This window comes from Scardinius erythrophthalmus, assembly GCF_964197995.2.
Source record: "Scardinius erythrophthalmus genome assembly, chromosome: 6".
In the NCBI taxonomy this organism is placed as follows: Eukaryota; Metazoa; Chordata; class Actinopteri; order Cypriniformes; family Leuciscidae; genus Scardinius; species Scardinius erythrophthalmus.
In genome coordinates, this window is record NC_138226.1 from 12,333,345 (window position 1) to 12,348,441 (window position 15,097).

The 15,097-nt window shown below is 37.9% G+C and overlaps 1 protein-coding gene across 1 annotated transcript in view; it reads right to left on the bottom strand.

Annotated features, from left to right (window-relative positions):
• The window catches only part of lrp1bb (low density lipoprotein receptor-related protein 1Bb), a gene marked incomplete at its 3' end in the record, with an annotated part of 323,276 nt that extends 309,775 nt beyond the window's left edge, over nt 1-13,501 (bottom strand). Inside the window, exon 1 of the mRNA XM_081367857.1 lies at nt 13,267-13,501. Within this exon, the coding sequence (XP_081223983.1) occupies nt 13,267-13,360 (94 nt within the window). The 5' untranslated portion in view covers nt 13,361-13,501. The remainder of the gene's footprint in view (nt 1-13,266) is intronic.
• Nucleotides 13,502-15,097: the final 1,596 nt, after the last annotated feature.

Here is a 15,097-nt window from a genome sequence, read left to right on the forward strand (position 1 = left end):
TCCTAGTGCTGGAGTGGCTGTGCTTTTTTCCTCTGGTCTTAATGCAAAAATTTTATTAAAAAATGAGGTAGAACCAGGGACATTATTACTTATTAGGGCTGAAATTAGAATTAGCTCCTAATTTAGGACCAGATAGGTTGCAGTTTTTTAACAAACTGGAGAAAATCTTAAGCCAACAGCAGGATAGGGATTTAATAATATTAGGAGGAGATTGGAACTGCACTTAAGATTTCACAAAAGACAGGAATGGAGAAGAACCTAATGCACAGTCAGCTGCAGTTTTAGCCAATGTGATAAAAAAAACTAAATTTATCAGATGTATGGAGGGAACACAATCTATCAGCACAACAATATATACATGGGTTCTACACATCACACAATATGAGAAATAGAGTTAAAAATACAGCTATCACTCATATCCTTTTCTGATCACAAATTCATTACAATAGAGTGTTCGGTGGTGAAAAGAGCTCAAAAGAGTTACTACTGGCATTTTAACAATAAACTTCTAGATGATAAGTACTTCTGTGAGAACTTTGGAGTTTTTTGGGAAACCTGTAAAGCTGAAAAATGTTTATATGAAAGTATAATTCAGTGGTGGGAAATCAGCAAGGTTCATATAAAAGGGTTCTGTCAGCAATATGCAACCCATTCTTCTTTGGTTTTAAAAAAGACATTAGAGATGCTAGAAAAGGAGATCATTGACATTGAGAAGACAATGACTGTTAATGATACTGCAGATTTACAAGAACTGTGGACAGAAAAGAAAAATCAGTTGAGCCTCATTCTAAATGAAAAAGTTAAAGGAGCCCTCGTAAGGAGCTGTTTTTTAACAACAAGGGATATGGATGGTACTACATCTTATTTTTTTAATTTGGAAAGAAAAGCTGGACAGGAAAAGCAGATGTACTGTTTAAAAGAAAATAATGGAAAAGAAACCTCTGATCCAGTCACAATGTGTAGACTCGCTGTGGATTTTTATTCTGATTTATTTACTGCTGAAACCTTGGATGAGCAGTGCACAAATGAACTGCTTCAGGACCTTCCTGTGTTAACTCCAAAGCACAAACAGTTGTTAGAGACTGAGCTCACCTTTGAGGAAGTTACCGCTGCAGTCATGAGGCTCTCTTCAGGACGGGCACCTGGCTTGGATGGATTACCTGCAGAGTTTTATAAGAACTTTTGGACTGTTTTAGGACATGACTACTTTGAGGTTTTGCAAAACTGCATTACAGAAGGAATCCTTCCCACAAGCTGTCGGCGGGCTGTTTTAACACTACTCCCAAAAAAGGGCAATTTAACGCTATTAAAGAACTGGAGGCCTGTAGCAATTTTATGCTCAGAATACAAAGTCTTTTCTAAATGTATGGCTAACAGGCTAAATACTGTATTGTATGAAATCATACACAAAGACCAGTCTTACTGTATAAAAGATAGATCCATCACAGATAATTTACATTTGGTACGGGACATGCTTGATTTTGCTTTTCAAAATAATATTAATATTGGGTTTCTGTCATTAGATCAGGAAAAAGCTTTTGACAGAGTTGACCATACTTATCTTTTTAATACATTAAAGGATTTTGGATTTGGGGATGTTTTTATCTTCAAGATTAAACTGCTATATACTGAGGCTACGTGTATGGTTAAAATGGTTGGTGGCCTCAGTACTCCTGTGAAGATCCACAGAGGTATTCGGCAAGGGTGTCTCACGGCTCAGCTATACAGCATAGCTATTGAGCCTCTGTTATGTAGATTAAGAAGACAGCTCACGGGTTTAAATGTTAGTACACTGGTTTTTAAAGAACCTACTAAACTCTCTGCATATGCAGATGATATTACAGTGTTAATTAGTGGTCTGAGTGAGGTTCAATCTATGTTACGGGAAGGCATCTTCGGCTAAAGTTAACTGGGGTAAAAGTGAGGCTCTTTGGTGTGGTCTTGGTCTGAATAGTCCATCACTTCCTAGTGGATTACAGTGGGGGAGAACAGGTTTAAATATCTTGGGGTGTTTTTAGGAGTAGACGAATATAAAAGAAAAAAACTGGGAGGGCCTAGTGGAGAAAGTGTGTGCTCGGTTGTCTCACTGGAAATGGTTGCTGCCTCGGCTGCCCTACAGGGGGAGGGTCCTGGTCTGCAATAATCTGGTGGCTTCATCGTTATGGCACAGGATGATGATTCTAGAGCCTCCAGATGATCTAGAAAGGGAAATCCAGATAAACCTGGTGGACTTTTTCTGGTCGGGACAGCACTGGCTGAGGGCACCAGTACTGTATCTGCCTATTCAGGAAGGAGGACAGGGGCTGGTCGACATCAGTTCAAGAATCCGAGCCTTCAGGCTCCAGGCGGCTCGGAGACTACTCTGAGGGGAGCACGTGAGGTGGCCTGTGCTCTTCTGAGGAGAGCAGGTAACATGGGGCTAGACCGACACCTTTTTCTCATGGACATCGACAAGCTGGACTTAAGAGGACTGACACCTTTCTACCGGTCAGTACTGAGAGCATGGACACTTTTAAAAATATCTCGGGAGCCAAATGGTGCGCTGGACCTGTGGATGAGGGAAGAACCTCTGCTCCTAAACCCGGCACTGGTTTTGGACATTTTTAATTCAGTCTCCCTCAGAAGAGCTTTATGGACTGCAAAAATTACAAAAGTTGGACTTTTGATCTCTGAGGATGAGGATGTACATGTTTGTCACATTTAGTCATATTTGGTAATGTTTGCAATCTTTTTTTTTTTTTTGGTACTTCCACGAAAAAAGCTTAACTTGCATGTTAGTTATATTGCAATACTCTAAGTGATTGTGTGTAATCAACAGGTGGGGACCAACATGGTTGAAAATTCACAAAATTAGATGACTGGAGCATTGCTGCATATTCTGTGCCTTAAGGATGAGAAGAGGGGGACATGTCAGACCTTTGCCATTGTTCCAGGCAACGCCATCGTGACCCAGCCTTTGCTGGAAGCTGTTCATCTTTGTTTCAAAGCTTTTTTTGTTTTTGATGTTAAATACACAAAGCAGTGTTTCCTTGCTTGGGAGTTTCTCCAGCATGCCTCAAATTAATGGTAAAATTTGTGGACAACAGTTGTTTAGGCCCACGTGATATTTAGTCGCATTTTAAATGTGTGTTGCTGTTCTTAATAAATCAACACATCTTAATAAATGAAATCGTAATCTTATAAGTTCAAATGAGTTGCTTAATGACTTTTAAAGGTGCATTGTGTAATATTTACGAGGAGCTGTTGACAGAAATGCAATATCATATACATTACTCTGTTTTCAGTGGTGAATAAAGACCTTACTTAATGATCGTTATGTTTTTATTACCTTAGAAGTATACATTGTATAATTGTAATAACTGTATACAAAAAAAAATATTAAAGACATGTATTAAAAATGTTTCAAAAAAACAATTAAACAAGATTTAAATCAAATTTACAGTGGCCTCTCTGGTTTATTGTATTACAGGGACAATAATTATTTTACATTCATAATATAACAAATATTTGTTACTAATTTGTTACTAAATACTAGTTTATTAAGGCAATGAGACACAAAATTGCCCAGTATATAAATAGGACTTAACCCAGCAAGAGGGTTAATTCCACCCACTGGTTGGGTCAAATGAAATATGAAATTAAGAAATATGAGTTAAATGGAAAAACACAGCACTTGGGTCAAAACCAACCCAGCACGTGTTCTGTCCAATAGTGACCCAGCGGTGTGGTTAAGGTTGGGTTATTTTTTAACCCAGCAGTTTTTAGAGTGTACGGGGGTTAATAAAATCCCATATAAATATAGAGTTTAGCTATTACAAGTTGGTTAATGACTTGGATGTTTTCAGAGGTAAATGGGGCATAAAACAAATTATTTGTGATGTTGACACTGATGGATGTCTCCAAATTTATGCATGAGTGAGTTTTGATAGTAGAGGAAATGTAAGAAAAAGAGGGGAAATCTTCTCTTTTTTTGTGCTATTTTATGTCTTGAGTTTCTGTGTTTGTTTTTTTAAATCCATTGCTCTCATTCTAGTTGGTTTTAAAAGTTTTCTTTTTTTTTTACTAAAAATGTTACATCTTTAATGTTTTTGTAAATAAAGTGATCTTAAAGTCTCTCTCTCTCTCTCTCTCTCTCTCTCTCTCTCTCTGATGGCTGATGACGAACAGCGGTCTTTCGAATCAGCTTTGGCTGTAACTCGAATTGGAACTGGAGTTGAGAAAAGAACAAAGAACAGCCCTTAAGTCAGTCTTAAAAAAGGAAGATGTGTTCGTAGTTTTACCGGCCAGATATGGCAAAAGTTGAATCTATCAACTAACGTAAGCTCCGCTGTTGGGAAAACGCTCTGGTTGGTTGAAGCGCTGTCCTATTGCGCGCAGAGGGAATTTGAAAGACAGCCGTTTATCCCGCCCCTCGGATTGAGCCGTGTCTATGGTGAGTTGCCAGACCTAACATCTTGATGTAGGTCTGGCTTGCCAGGCTATCTGTAACGGTCACCAGCTGGAGTGCCCTTGAGAGCCACCAGAGGGCACTCCACACCAGACTATTATCACTCCCTCACAAACTACATTTCCCATAACTCACTGCCCGGACTGATCATCACTGATTGCATTCACCTGTGTCTCATTACCCTGTTAGTCTCAGCCTATTTATACCATGTTCACTCATTCACTCACTGCAAAGTTTTGTATGTTGTTGCACTGCATTTCAGAGCGTTTTCCCTGGTTTCATGTCTCTTGGTTTTTGGATTTCTTGCCTGTTCCGTGGATTACTCTTTTGCCTCTGACCCCTGCCTGTTTTGTTTGTTTGTTTGTTTGTTTGTTTGTTTGTTTGTTTATTTGTTTGTTTGGACGGCCTACCTGTGTTTTGACCTATTGCCTGTATATTGGATTACGTGTCTGGATTGCCCCTTAATTAAAGCGGCATTTGGATCTCAACCTTTGTGTCTCAGCAGTTCGTTACAATGTCAGACTGACAGGCTTTATTCTTTATACTTTAGCCCTGTCTCACAGTTGAATCTCTGCAGCTCTGGTCCACTGTCTTCATATTGCTCTGAAAGTTTTAAACCCATCTAAACCCTTATGGCATGTCTGAGTCATCTTTAATAGAATGAAACTCAGATCCCTTAGTGGACCAAAAAAGTGACTGGGGTTTCATATTTGTAAAAAAAAAAAAATAGCTTTGGGAAAATGAATGCATTACATAAATTGAATATAGAACTATACATTACTATACTGAAGTTAAAAAGTTTTTGGTTGGTAAGATTTTATGATGCTTCTGAAATAACTTTTGTTTGCTCAATATGCCACATTTATTTGATCAAAAATACAGTAAACAAGTAAATCTTATTACAATTTAAAATAGCTGTTTTCTATTTAATATATATTTTAAAATGTAATTTATTCCTGTGATTGCAAAGTTTTCAGCAGCCAGTCTTCAAGGTCATGCGTTCCTTCTGAAATATTATAATATGCTGATTTGCTGTTCAGGATACATTTCTTGTTAATTATCAATATTGAAAACAGTTGTGCTAAGTATTTTTGTAGAAACCATGAAAAAAATAAATTCCTGGATTTATTTGCATTTTTTGAAATAGAAATCTTTTATAACATTATAATTGTCTTTACTGTCACTTTTGATCAATTGAATTAGTCAATGCTGAATAAAAATATGACTTACCAACACCAAACTTTTCAATGTTAGTGTATTTTGTAACTTTTACAATTAGGTTTCATTAGTTAACAAAGTTAACAATAACTAAGAATGAACAATACTTCTACAGCATTTAATAATATTAGTTAATTTCAACCTTTACTAATACATTATTAAAATCAAAGTTGTATTTGTTAACTTTACTTAATGCACTGTGAACTAACATGAACAAACAACGAACGACTGTATTTATTATTAACTGTACTCAAACCAGAACTCTGAACAAACCCATCTGGATTATGTACATACTGCATGTCAAAATTTGCAGTCGCCTCAAATGAACAAAGTGTAAAAACACCACAATTGTATTATTTTAATATTTTTTTTCCCTTTCAATACCTGTTGCAGTGTCACTTATTTTTCTGGTTTAAAATCTGGTTTTGAAAACTGTTTCTTATTGAAGGCAATCGTCTATGTATTTGCTGTTATCAACAGAGATAATGATTTATTTCCTCTGCCTTTCACAAAGCATATTGTTTTTCTTATTAAGAATATTTGCTAATCTTTCATTTCAGTCTTCAGTATAAAACAATAAACACTGATAAATAATTTCACACCGTAATTCATTATCTCTTTTTTTCAAATTCTAATTGAATTCTTTCCATGTATTCTAATAATGTTTCATAAAGACCGGAACCCTTCCACGAAGGACAAAATATTGAAAGAGAGAAGATCCACTGCTTCAATAATCACATTACTTAAGTTATGCTGCACATTTCACCCAAAAAGCTTGATCTTAAACCTCTGAATAATTCATTCAACAGTGAAAAAGCACAAACAGACACACACACTGGTCTGAACATGGGTCTCCACCCCAGCCCAAAAGTGATTCACCAAGCACTTGCCTACGGTAACGGGCCACCATGTGTTCTACCAGATCTAACAGCTGACAGACTGTTTTCTGAAAATGGTGCAATGTTGTCCAGATACAATTAAAATGGGTGCATAAATCCACAAACTATAACAACAAATGCACTCTCCTGGCTGTGCTATTAAAAGCATCCAAAATACTGTGCTCAAGCCGTGGCCACTGACGTGAATACATTTCAAGAACTTTTCTTCACATGTTTCTGATTACTACTGTATGACACAGGCTCCAAAATTGACACTCAGAGAGCCCAATGTGAGAATAAATTAGATTTGGCAAGTAAATTAAAGTGTTGATTGCCAATTAATTGAAGTGAGATAGTTCACCCAAAAAAATTTAATTCTGCCATTATTTTCTCAACATGTCGTTAACATAATTAACATGTCGTTTCAAAACTGTATGACTTTCTTGTGGAACATAAAATGAAAAAGAACATGTTCTGATATACAATGGAAGTCAATGGTGACCAAAACTGTTTGGTCACAGACATTCTTCAAATATTCATACAGGCCAGGAACGACAAAAGGGTGAATACATGATGTATGATTTTTCATTTCATTTTTTTGTGTGAACTATCCTTTTAAATTAAATTGTAAAACTGTTAGTCAGATTGTCACTAATGTACAAACTGCCTAACAAAGTAGACTACCATGGTAGCACTTTAAAATACGGTTCCATTTATTAACATTAGTTAACTACATGAACTAATAATGATCAGTTGTATTTTTGTATTTTTATGAACCATCGATAACAAAAATGTATAAATACTGTAACAAATATATTGCTTATTGTTAGTTAATGTTAGTTAATGCATTAACTAATATTAAATAATGGGACTTTATTGTAAATTATGCTCTGATTGACACAATGATTTCCAATATTTGTCATAATATGCAGACAGAATAGGGCAGATAAATAATTCCATTGCCATAGAGACAAAAACATCTTTGGTTGAAATATCCATTCATCCATTCTCCAAAGTGTTTGGCCAATATTGGGTCACAGGGATGCTGGAGCCTATCCCATAGCAAACACCCTGGATGGGTGGCCGGTCCATTACAGGACTGACAAAATTATTTATTTTAATTAAAAATAATGCAAAACACAGCTAGTTTAATACAAGACATATTTATGGCCGGAAAATTCAAATTGGCAAGGGTGGCGAAAAGTTCATTTTGGACCTTGCAGACAGGATGGAAAAACCTGTGGTCCAATAAAACAACTTGACCTTCTCCATTAGCTCCCACAGAGCAGATTCCAGCATGTCAACATAGAATACAGATGCACATGATGTCATAGGCCAGCAGATTACCTGTGCATTGCAGTATAAGCTCCAACTGCAAAGCTCAGCCACAACCTCTCGATCTGTCAAAGGTCAGAACACTAAATGACTCAGCTGAATGTGTGGCCAACTTAAACGGAACTTCAGTCGGAACAAATGGGGCGTGCAATAGAACACCAACAAAAACAATGAAGCCTGCCACACAGGTGCTAGATGAATCACTTCCAGAAGCAAGGCTGCTGCTCTTATACCAACACAAGAGCTTTGCTTTGTCATCTCCCTTGTCATTCTAAACCCCCTTTCAGCAAGTACTTTGGCTCAGGATTAGCATGCCTTATTGCTTCCCGTTTTATAGAGTGTCACATGGATAATTACAAGGTCATTCACCAAGCTGTGGCAGTTCTAATTTTCTTTGGAGACTGAGACCACAGGACAAATTACCTAGTAGGGAGGGAGGAAACACCTGAAGCTGAGGCATGGGTTTTCATGACTAACCATAAACAGCCTTTAAATGAGTTCCATATGGCAGATATCTTTAAAGAAAACAAACACTTTTTAAAGTAAAACTGTTCAGACATTGACGTAAACCACCTATGAAAATAAATATAGACCAACCTGAGAAGGTCAGTCTTTAATGTTGAGTGAAAGCGCTGTGCAACCACATCCATGTTCCAAAACCTCACTGTTATATAGCAGCTGCCCGCTAAAGGCGAATTCAAACCGCGCAAACAGACACCAACCAATGCTGACAATCACATGATTATAGTAAATCAGTTTCCATGACCCGACAAACACAGAATTAACATTAAAACAAGAGCAGACAATGGCAACAGACGGCAACAAGGGCAACACACTGATCCGATAAAACCCGACGAACGTGTCTTTTGCCGTTGGTCGGTGTCTGTCGGTGCAGTGTGAATTAGCCTTAAAGAGACTCTCCACCCATTTGCACTAAGCTTTGCATTGTTAGAAACCCAGTCATACTATTGAATGGTCGTGCAACAATCTCTCATTTTCCTCTGAGACGGGAGAAATCCGTTATTTACCTCTTACACTTCCTCCCACAATGACGCAAAAATCGTCATTTTGCGTCATTGTCGGAGGAAGTGTAAGAGGGGGGGATTTCTGTTGAGACTACAAGCACTAGTTCCTCATCTTTCCCAGGGGGCGGGACCCGCTCACGCTACAGACCTATTACAGAGCAGTGGGTGGGACTTTACTCTCTGAAACTGAAAGCAATATCCTCCATCTTGTTTGAAGCTAAGCTAACAGACGCTGTGGAGACAGATGTACAGTTATGACAATAGCGGAGGAGAGTACTCAATATTATATAGAAGAAGATGATTTCGGAAGTCTGATGCTTGAATCAGGTGTTTGTGGCTACCTTTACAAGCCGCATTATAGCGAAGAGCAGCCGAGGCAGAAGACCTGCCTGCCGCGGACGAGGAGCCCGGACTGGCTCGAGTTAGGGCGGACTGGTGGCGCCGGTGATCTCACTATGCAACTCATAGAAGATGCAACTACGAACACAGAGATAGAGTCCGTCTGCGGCAAAGAATTTCTACGATGACAATTTCTCCTGGACGAAATCTCTGAATCAGACGAGGACACGGACGTTTGTGTTGTGAACTATCCTAGTTTCGCACCGCATATGTTCTGCAATAATTCACCTTTTCGAAAGAAATACAAACGAGGAGTAATGCACTAATGAGTTTGCCAACTAACTAGACATTTTGTGTGAAATGAATTTCAAGCTCTGGTGGTAGCTAGCCTTGTAGACGGAAGAGTGATTTCTCTTATAGGCAGATATGCGCTGTTCTGGATTAGTGGGAGTGGCTTGCGGAGCTGTGCAATGTGGTGCATTGTGGGAGTTGTTGTCTTTCATACAAATGCGTCCTGAAGTTATTTTTTGTCTTTCCTCGGTCACGAAGGCACCAAATTCAAAATTTATTTTACATTTCGACTACATATATGACCCACTTTCAATAAAAAACAATGTTCCTATGGGTGGAATGCCCCTTTAAGGAGGCATCCTAACCATCATGGAATCTTGTAAATGACCGATTTGGAACATAGGAAGCAAACACAAGAAACACTAATTGATTTCAATAGTTTTTCATTTGCATGTTGCCATTCAAGCTAATTGCGCAATAATAACAAACATAAGATGCATGACACAGACAAATTAGACATAAAAATATAACAATATTATATAACTTATCATATTATATTCTTACATTTAACGTATAATATTTGATGTTCTATATTACTATAACAATTCTAGTAATAACTAATAACTTTTTTTGTTTGTTTGTTTGTTTTTTTAACCCATCTCAGTACACCATGGGATTAGTGCCTTTGGTATAATAGTAATTCACTTAAAACAGCCTTCACATTGGGAGTGCTACGATCATACCCTACATAACCCCGTAAGCAGCTCCCTAGATTTTGTAACACAGCAATGATATCTGCCCTTTCCTTGAGTTTCACAAAAGCATTTCCCCTTCAGTATGTAGTGTGTAGCAGATCAGCATTGCCTTTGCATGACTGAGGTCATTTATTCAATCTCTGTTTGTGCATTTATTGACTTTCCTCCAATACCAGGTAAAAATCACAGTTGGACAATAAGCCAGCACAGCATGCCTAGATATAATCTCATTTAATTAGGCTCTGGGGGCATCCTCCCGATTTCATTACGAAAGGATAGTGCTTAACCTGCTTTTTGGGGCACGCCAAGCTCTCTTAAACGGGGAAACATTTCCAGCAACCTTGATCTGTTTGTAATAGCCGATAAATATCTGAAGCGAGAGTCACTGGTAAGATAAAAGAGGGTTTGATATAATGAAGTGTGGTTTGAGTAAACTACTTTTCAATGATGCCTTTCCATCCGCCTGCACCAGTGCTGTAAACTCTTGGCTGCGATACGCCAGATTAGATGGCAAACAATGATTAAAGGTTCACTAAACAGACTGTGGAACGAGTTTTATCAAGCATCCTAAGAGACCTAAAGTCACAACCACACTGATGAATCCACTGCGATTGTTGTTATTTTTTATATATACAGTATAGTAAGTGATAAGTGAATGAGCACGAGCAGTGTTGAGAATTAGGACATCATATTCATCATATGATGGATATACAAATGCAGGCATTTAGCAGGAGAACACAATCCTCATAGACTTACTTTTTAGATAATATCGGTGCAGGGCACTGTGACATTTACATTCATCTGATATGATGAATATGCAGCTTTTGAAAATGGCACTTTCTCTCCTTGAACACACCTGGATGAATCACAAAGATCCAGTGCACGTGTGTGCCTTCGACTTAACCCTTTGATCATTAAATCGCAAAATTATATTTTGAGAAGGTCATTTATCCACTGAAATAAATGAGATTTTAAAAAGTATTGGATGTTCAAGGGATATAGTTGCTTCAAAGGCATGTTGAATTTATGGTGTCATAAATAAACACAATGACATATAAAGAGGACGGTCATATTGAATTATGTTTAAGGGTCAAAGGTAAATTATTAAAGATGGTTTAGATATATCAAAACACAATAAATGGATAAAAATGGCTTTTAAAGAACTGTCAATCATGATTGATGCATTGAAAGGTACATAACAAAACTTGGACGTTTAAAATATACATTTTTGATAATTCACAAATTTTCTAATTATGATATAACACGTTTTACCCTTTCTTGTTTCAATCTAGTTTTCTTTGCAACATAGCTGCAAAACTGGCCACTAATCACAGCACAACATTTGTAAACACTCCTTATTTGCAAACGTTGTTTTTGGTTATAAAAGACAAGCTTACTATAACTGCCTAGTTGTATATTGTGCATGAATTCAGATATGATACTTGAAACCAGAATCTCTTTTTCATCTCACGTCTAATATTGAGAGCACAAGGGGAAAGCAATCTTGACAGATTTGTCTGTGCTACAAGCTGACGATCTTTGCTTTATCTCAATCTGACGGTGAACAGGGATTTGCTGCAAGTGAAAAAAACCCATGCAATACTCATTGATTCACGCATCAAGATTCATTAAATATCTGCCCTTATTGATTTAGATTACTCTGACAGTGTCACTCACAATTGCTACTCTTCAGCCAAAAGCTATATGTTATGCAAGTCATATAAGTTCCTTAGTAAAACACTGAAGCAAACGCACACCATCCGAGGTGCAGGTCTAAGAAAACAAATCTATACAAAGGAGATATGACCGCACACTCACTTGCACTTTATTTGACCAACGTTTCGGCACCAAGCCAGAGGTGTAAACACACACAAGCGAGTGCGCGGTCATATCTCCTTTATACATGCAAGTCATTTAAGTCATTGTGAAATTCGAAAAAAGTTTAAACATTCACAACTTGAAGATAGTGGTTTGGGGTTGCCAGAACTTTAGGATAAAACATAACACTGACAATGTTACAAGCACTACAGGATGGCTATTTGAACTATTAAAAACTGTACTGAATTTAACAAAGATGGTCCAACAGAAGGCCATATGATGACTTCATTTCTGTTGAGCTCAAAATTGGCCTTTTCAGCAATGATGACCAATAGTAAAATAGAGAGAGGATGCAAACCCATACAAACATAACACCATCGAGGTAAGACACAACACTAAAGTAATGCACTAAACTCTTAGGCTATATATATATATATATATATATATATATATATATATATATATATATATATATATATATATAATTAATATTATTATTATTATGTTGCAACATAACTCACTCACTCACTCACTCACTCCAATGTAGCCTACACAACAAACAAGAATAAGAACAAACTAACTTTTTTTAAATAAAGCAAAGAATTCAGGAAATGTCTGTCAATACAAATTATAAAGTGTATTAATAAACAATTCAATCAATATTTCAGAGTTTAAACGTGGGTTATGTATTTCACTATTAAATGTGCATTTCTGAATAAATAAGTCAATTAATGTGTCTCAATTAAAAGAAATACTAAAAAGATGTATAAAAAGTTGTCATGATTACCAAAAAAACCGTGTACTTTCTTTATTTTCATTTTGACATCCTGAAACTATATCCTTCAACATACCGTCTTAAAAACCACACTATATACCATGAGTATGAGAGCTTAAGCTCTTACACCACGCAGTCTATTCAGACACTTTTGGTTCTAAGCACACAAGTACACCACACCAGACATAGGGAACTGAATTACACCATCGACTACTACAACACGCGAGTGAAACATTCCAACCTTCAACCTGTCTGTTTGTCAATTCAATCCAATGCATTTAGGAAGAAATACTCGCATCGCATCTAGAATGTGTAGATGCGCTGACAGATCATAGGATGCTCCGCGAGCGCAAGTTTCATTGTAGAGCTGCTGCGTCTGTCTTACCTTGCTCTGAATCCGCGTCCCTTAGTGTCTGAACATTTGAGAATATATCCCCGAATCCCAGTATGACGAGAAAGGTGAGGAAATATTCGGACATCGTTGCTGAGTGAGGGCGAAGGCCACCGCACTTCTTTTGCTGAAGTCCGATTCCAGCCCCTCTGGTAGAGCGCCGTTATTCAGGAATGACAAGTGAAATTTGTCTGCAGAGCGCACCGACCCTCCTTCACTCCTCGCATTCAGATGGATTTCTAGGCGCGCGCACACATGCTTGCAGGCGACAGTATGAGGAGAGAGAGAGAGAGAGAGAGAGAGAGAGAGAGAGAGAGAGAGAGAGAGAGAGAGAGAGAACGAGACGGAGAGTGTGCGGATAGATTAGGACAATAACGCACTGTGAGCTTGACTATGAACGGGTTCCAGGCACTGACGTATCGCAGGGCATTGTAACATGGGGAATGCGCTATTACGCGAAAAAACGTATAATTTAGGCTGTTTAGTTTTCGCAACAAAGCCACTGGATAGCCTACTTTGCAGATGTAGTCAGGACAACATCATAGAGGTGAGCATGTGCAGATTGTTGAGTAAATTTAAATAAAATATTTTAATTAAAAATACTTTTTAAAAGGCTTTCGCAGCAATCTAATGAGATTCGTCTCGCGCAAGGCGTTTGGCGCCCCTAGCGCAGTAAACAAACCGTCGCGTCAACTATCTTGAAGATGTTTTAAAACACTGTTTTCCTGCCGAATACAAAATCTCTAGATAGCCTAAATAATGATACTATTTGGGTTTTGTGTTTAATGATCCATAAGCCAAATATTTCAGTTCGCGATCGAACGTCTATCGTGGGCGTGGCTACATAGGCCTATAGGCTACAAGTGGTAGGCCTATAAATACAAATGGAAATAGTAGCTACAGCTCTGAACTTAGTTGTAAAAAAATAATGATGTCTTCACGACCGCTAAAAAATACATTCTATATGTAGTAGCTTATGAATGTGTGTAATATGATGGGCTTTCCAAATACCCACACTTGTGGTCGTGGCCACTTGAGAGCGCATGCACGCGACAGGAAGTAAGTGCGCAAGACTCTCCCATGTCTAAAAAATGCCAAAGCGGCGCAGTGCCCTGAACGCACAATAAACGCACACTATTTTGAATAATGCATCGAGGCTAAGCGTATCCTATAATGCATTAGGTTCGGGAAATCGCGAGATAGCGAGGAAAACATTCCAGTGTAAGTTAAACTAATTAGATATTACATGTAATTTGGTTGTGAAACAAATAAAGTGTCATTTTATTGGTGCAAAAGCTATGTGTATTTTGTGCAACATTTGCAACTGCTTTTTATCACTTAATTAGAAGCACCACAATTTTAAATTGTGTCTTCTGTTACATAGGGACTAGGCTACTGACCAGAAATGCAAAGTATTTAAAATCTAAAAAAAAGCTCTGTAAACACTTGCATTTTTGCAATATAATAAGTGTGTCAAAAGTTCTACACACACTTGCAGTCTTCACGCCTAGTCGAACGCTTGGGCCAAATACAGGAAATACGTCATGTAAGTTGACAAGCGGTCAAGTGCAAAGGTGGGTATTTGGAAAGGCTCTGTAATATGGTAGTACTACATTCTCCATATTGTCATTTTCATGTGACCTGCAGCGTCAGTTACGTTGCTTCAATGCCATTAGGTGTGTTGGACATCGGCTGTGGCTGGATCGGCGAGAGTTGCCACGTGCAGTCGGGGAGGATCTGAAAACGGAGACGTGAATTCGGACACTTTCTGCTTCCCATAGTGATGTTAGTGCTGCATACTTTACCACTGCTGAAGTTAAATAAA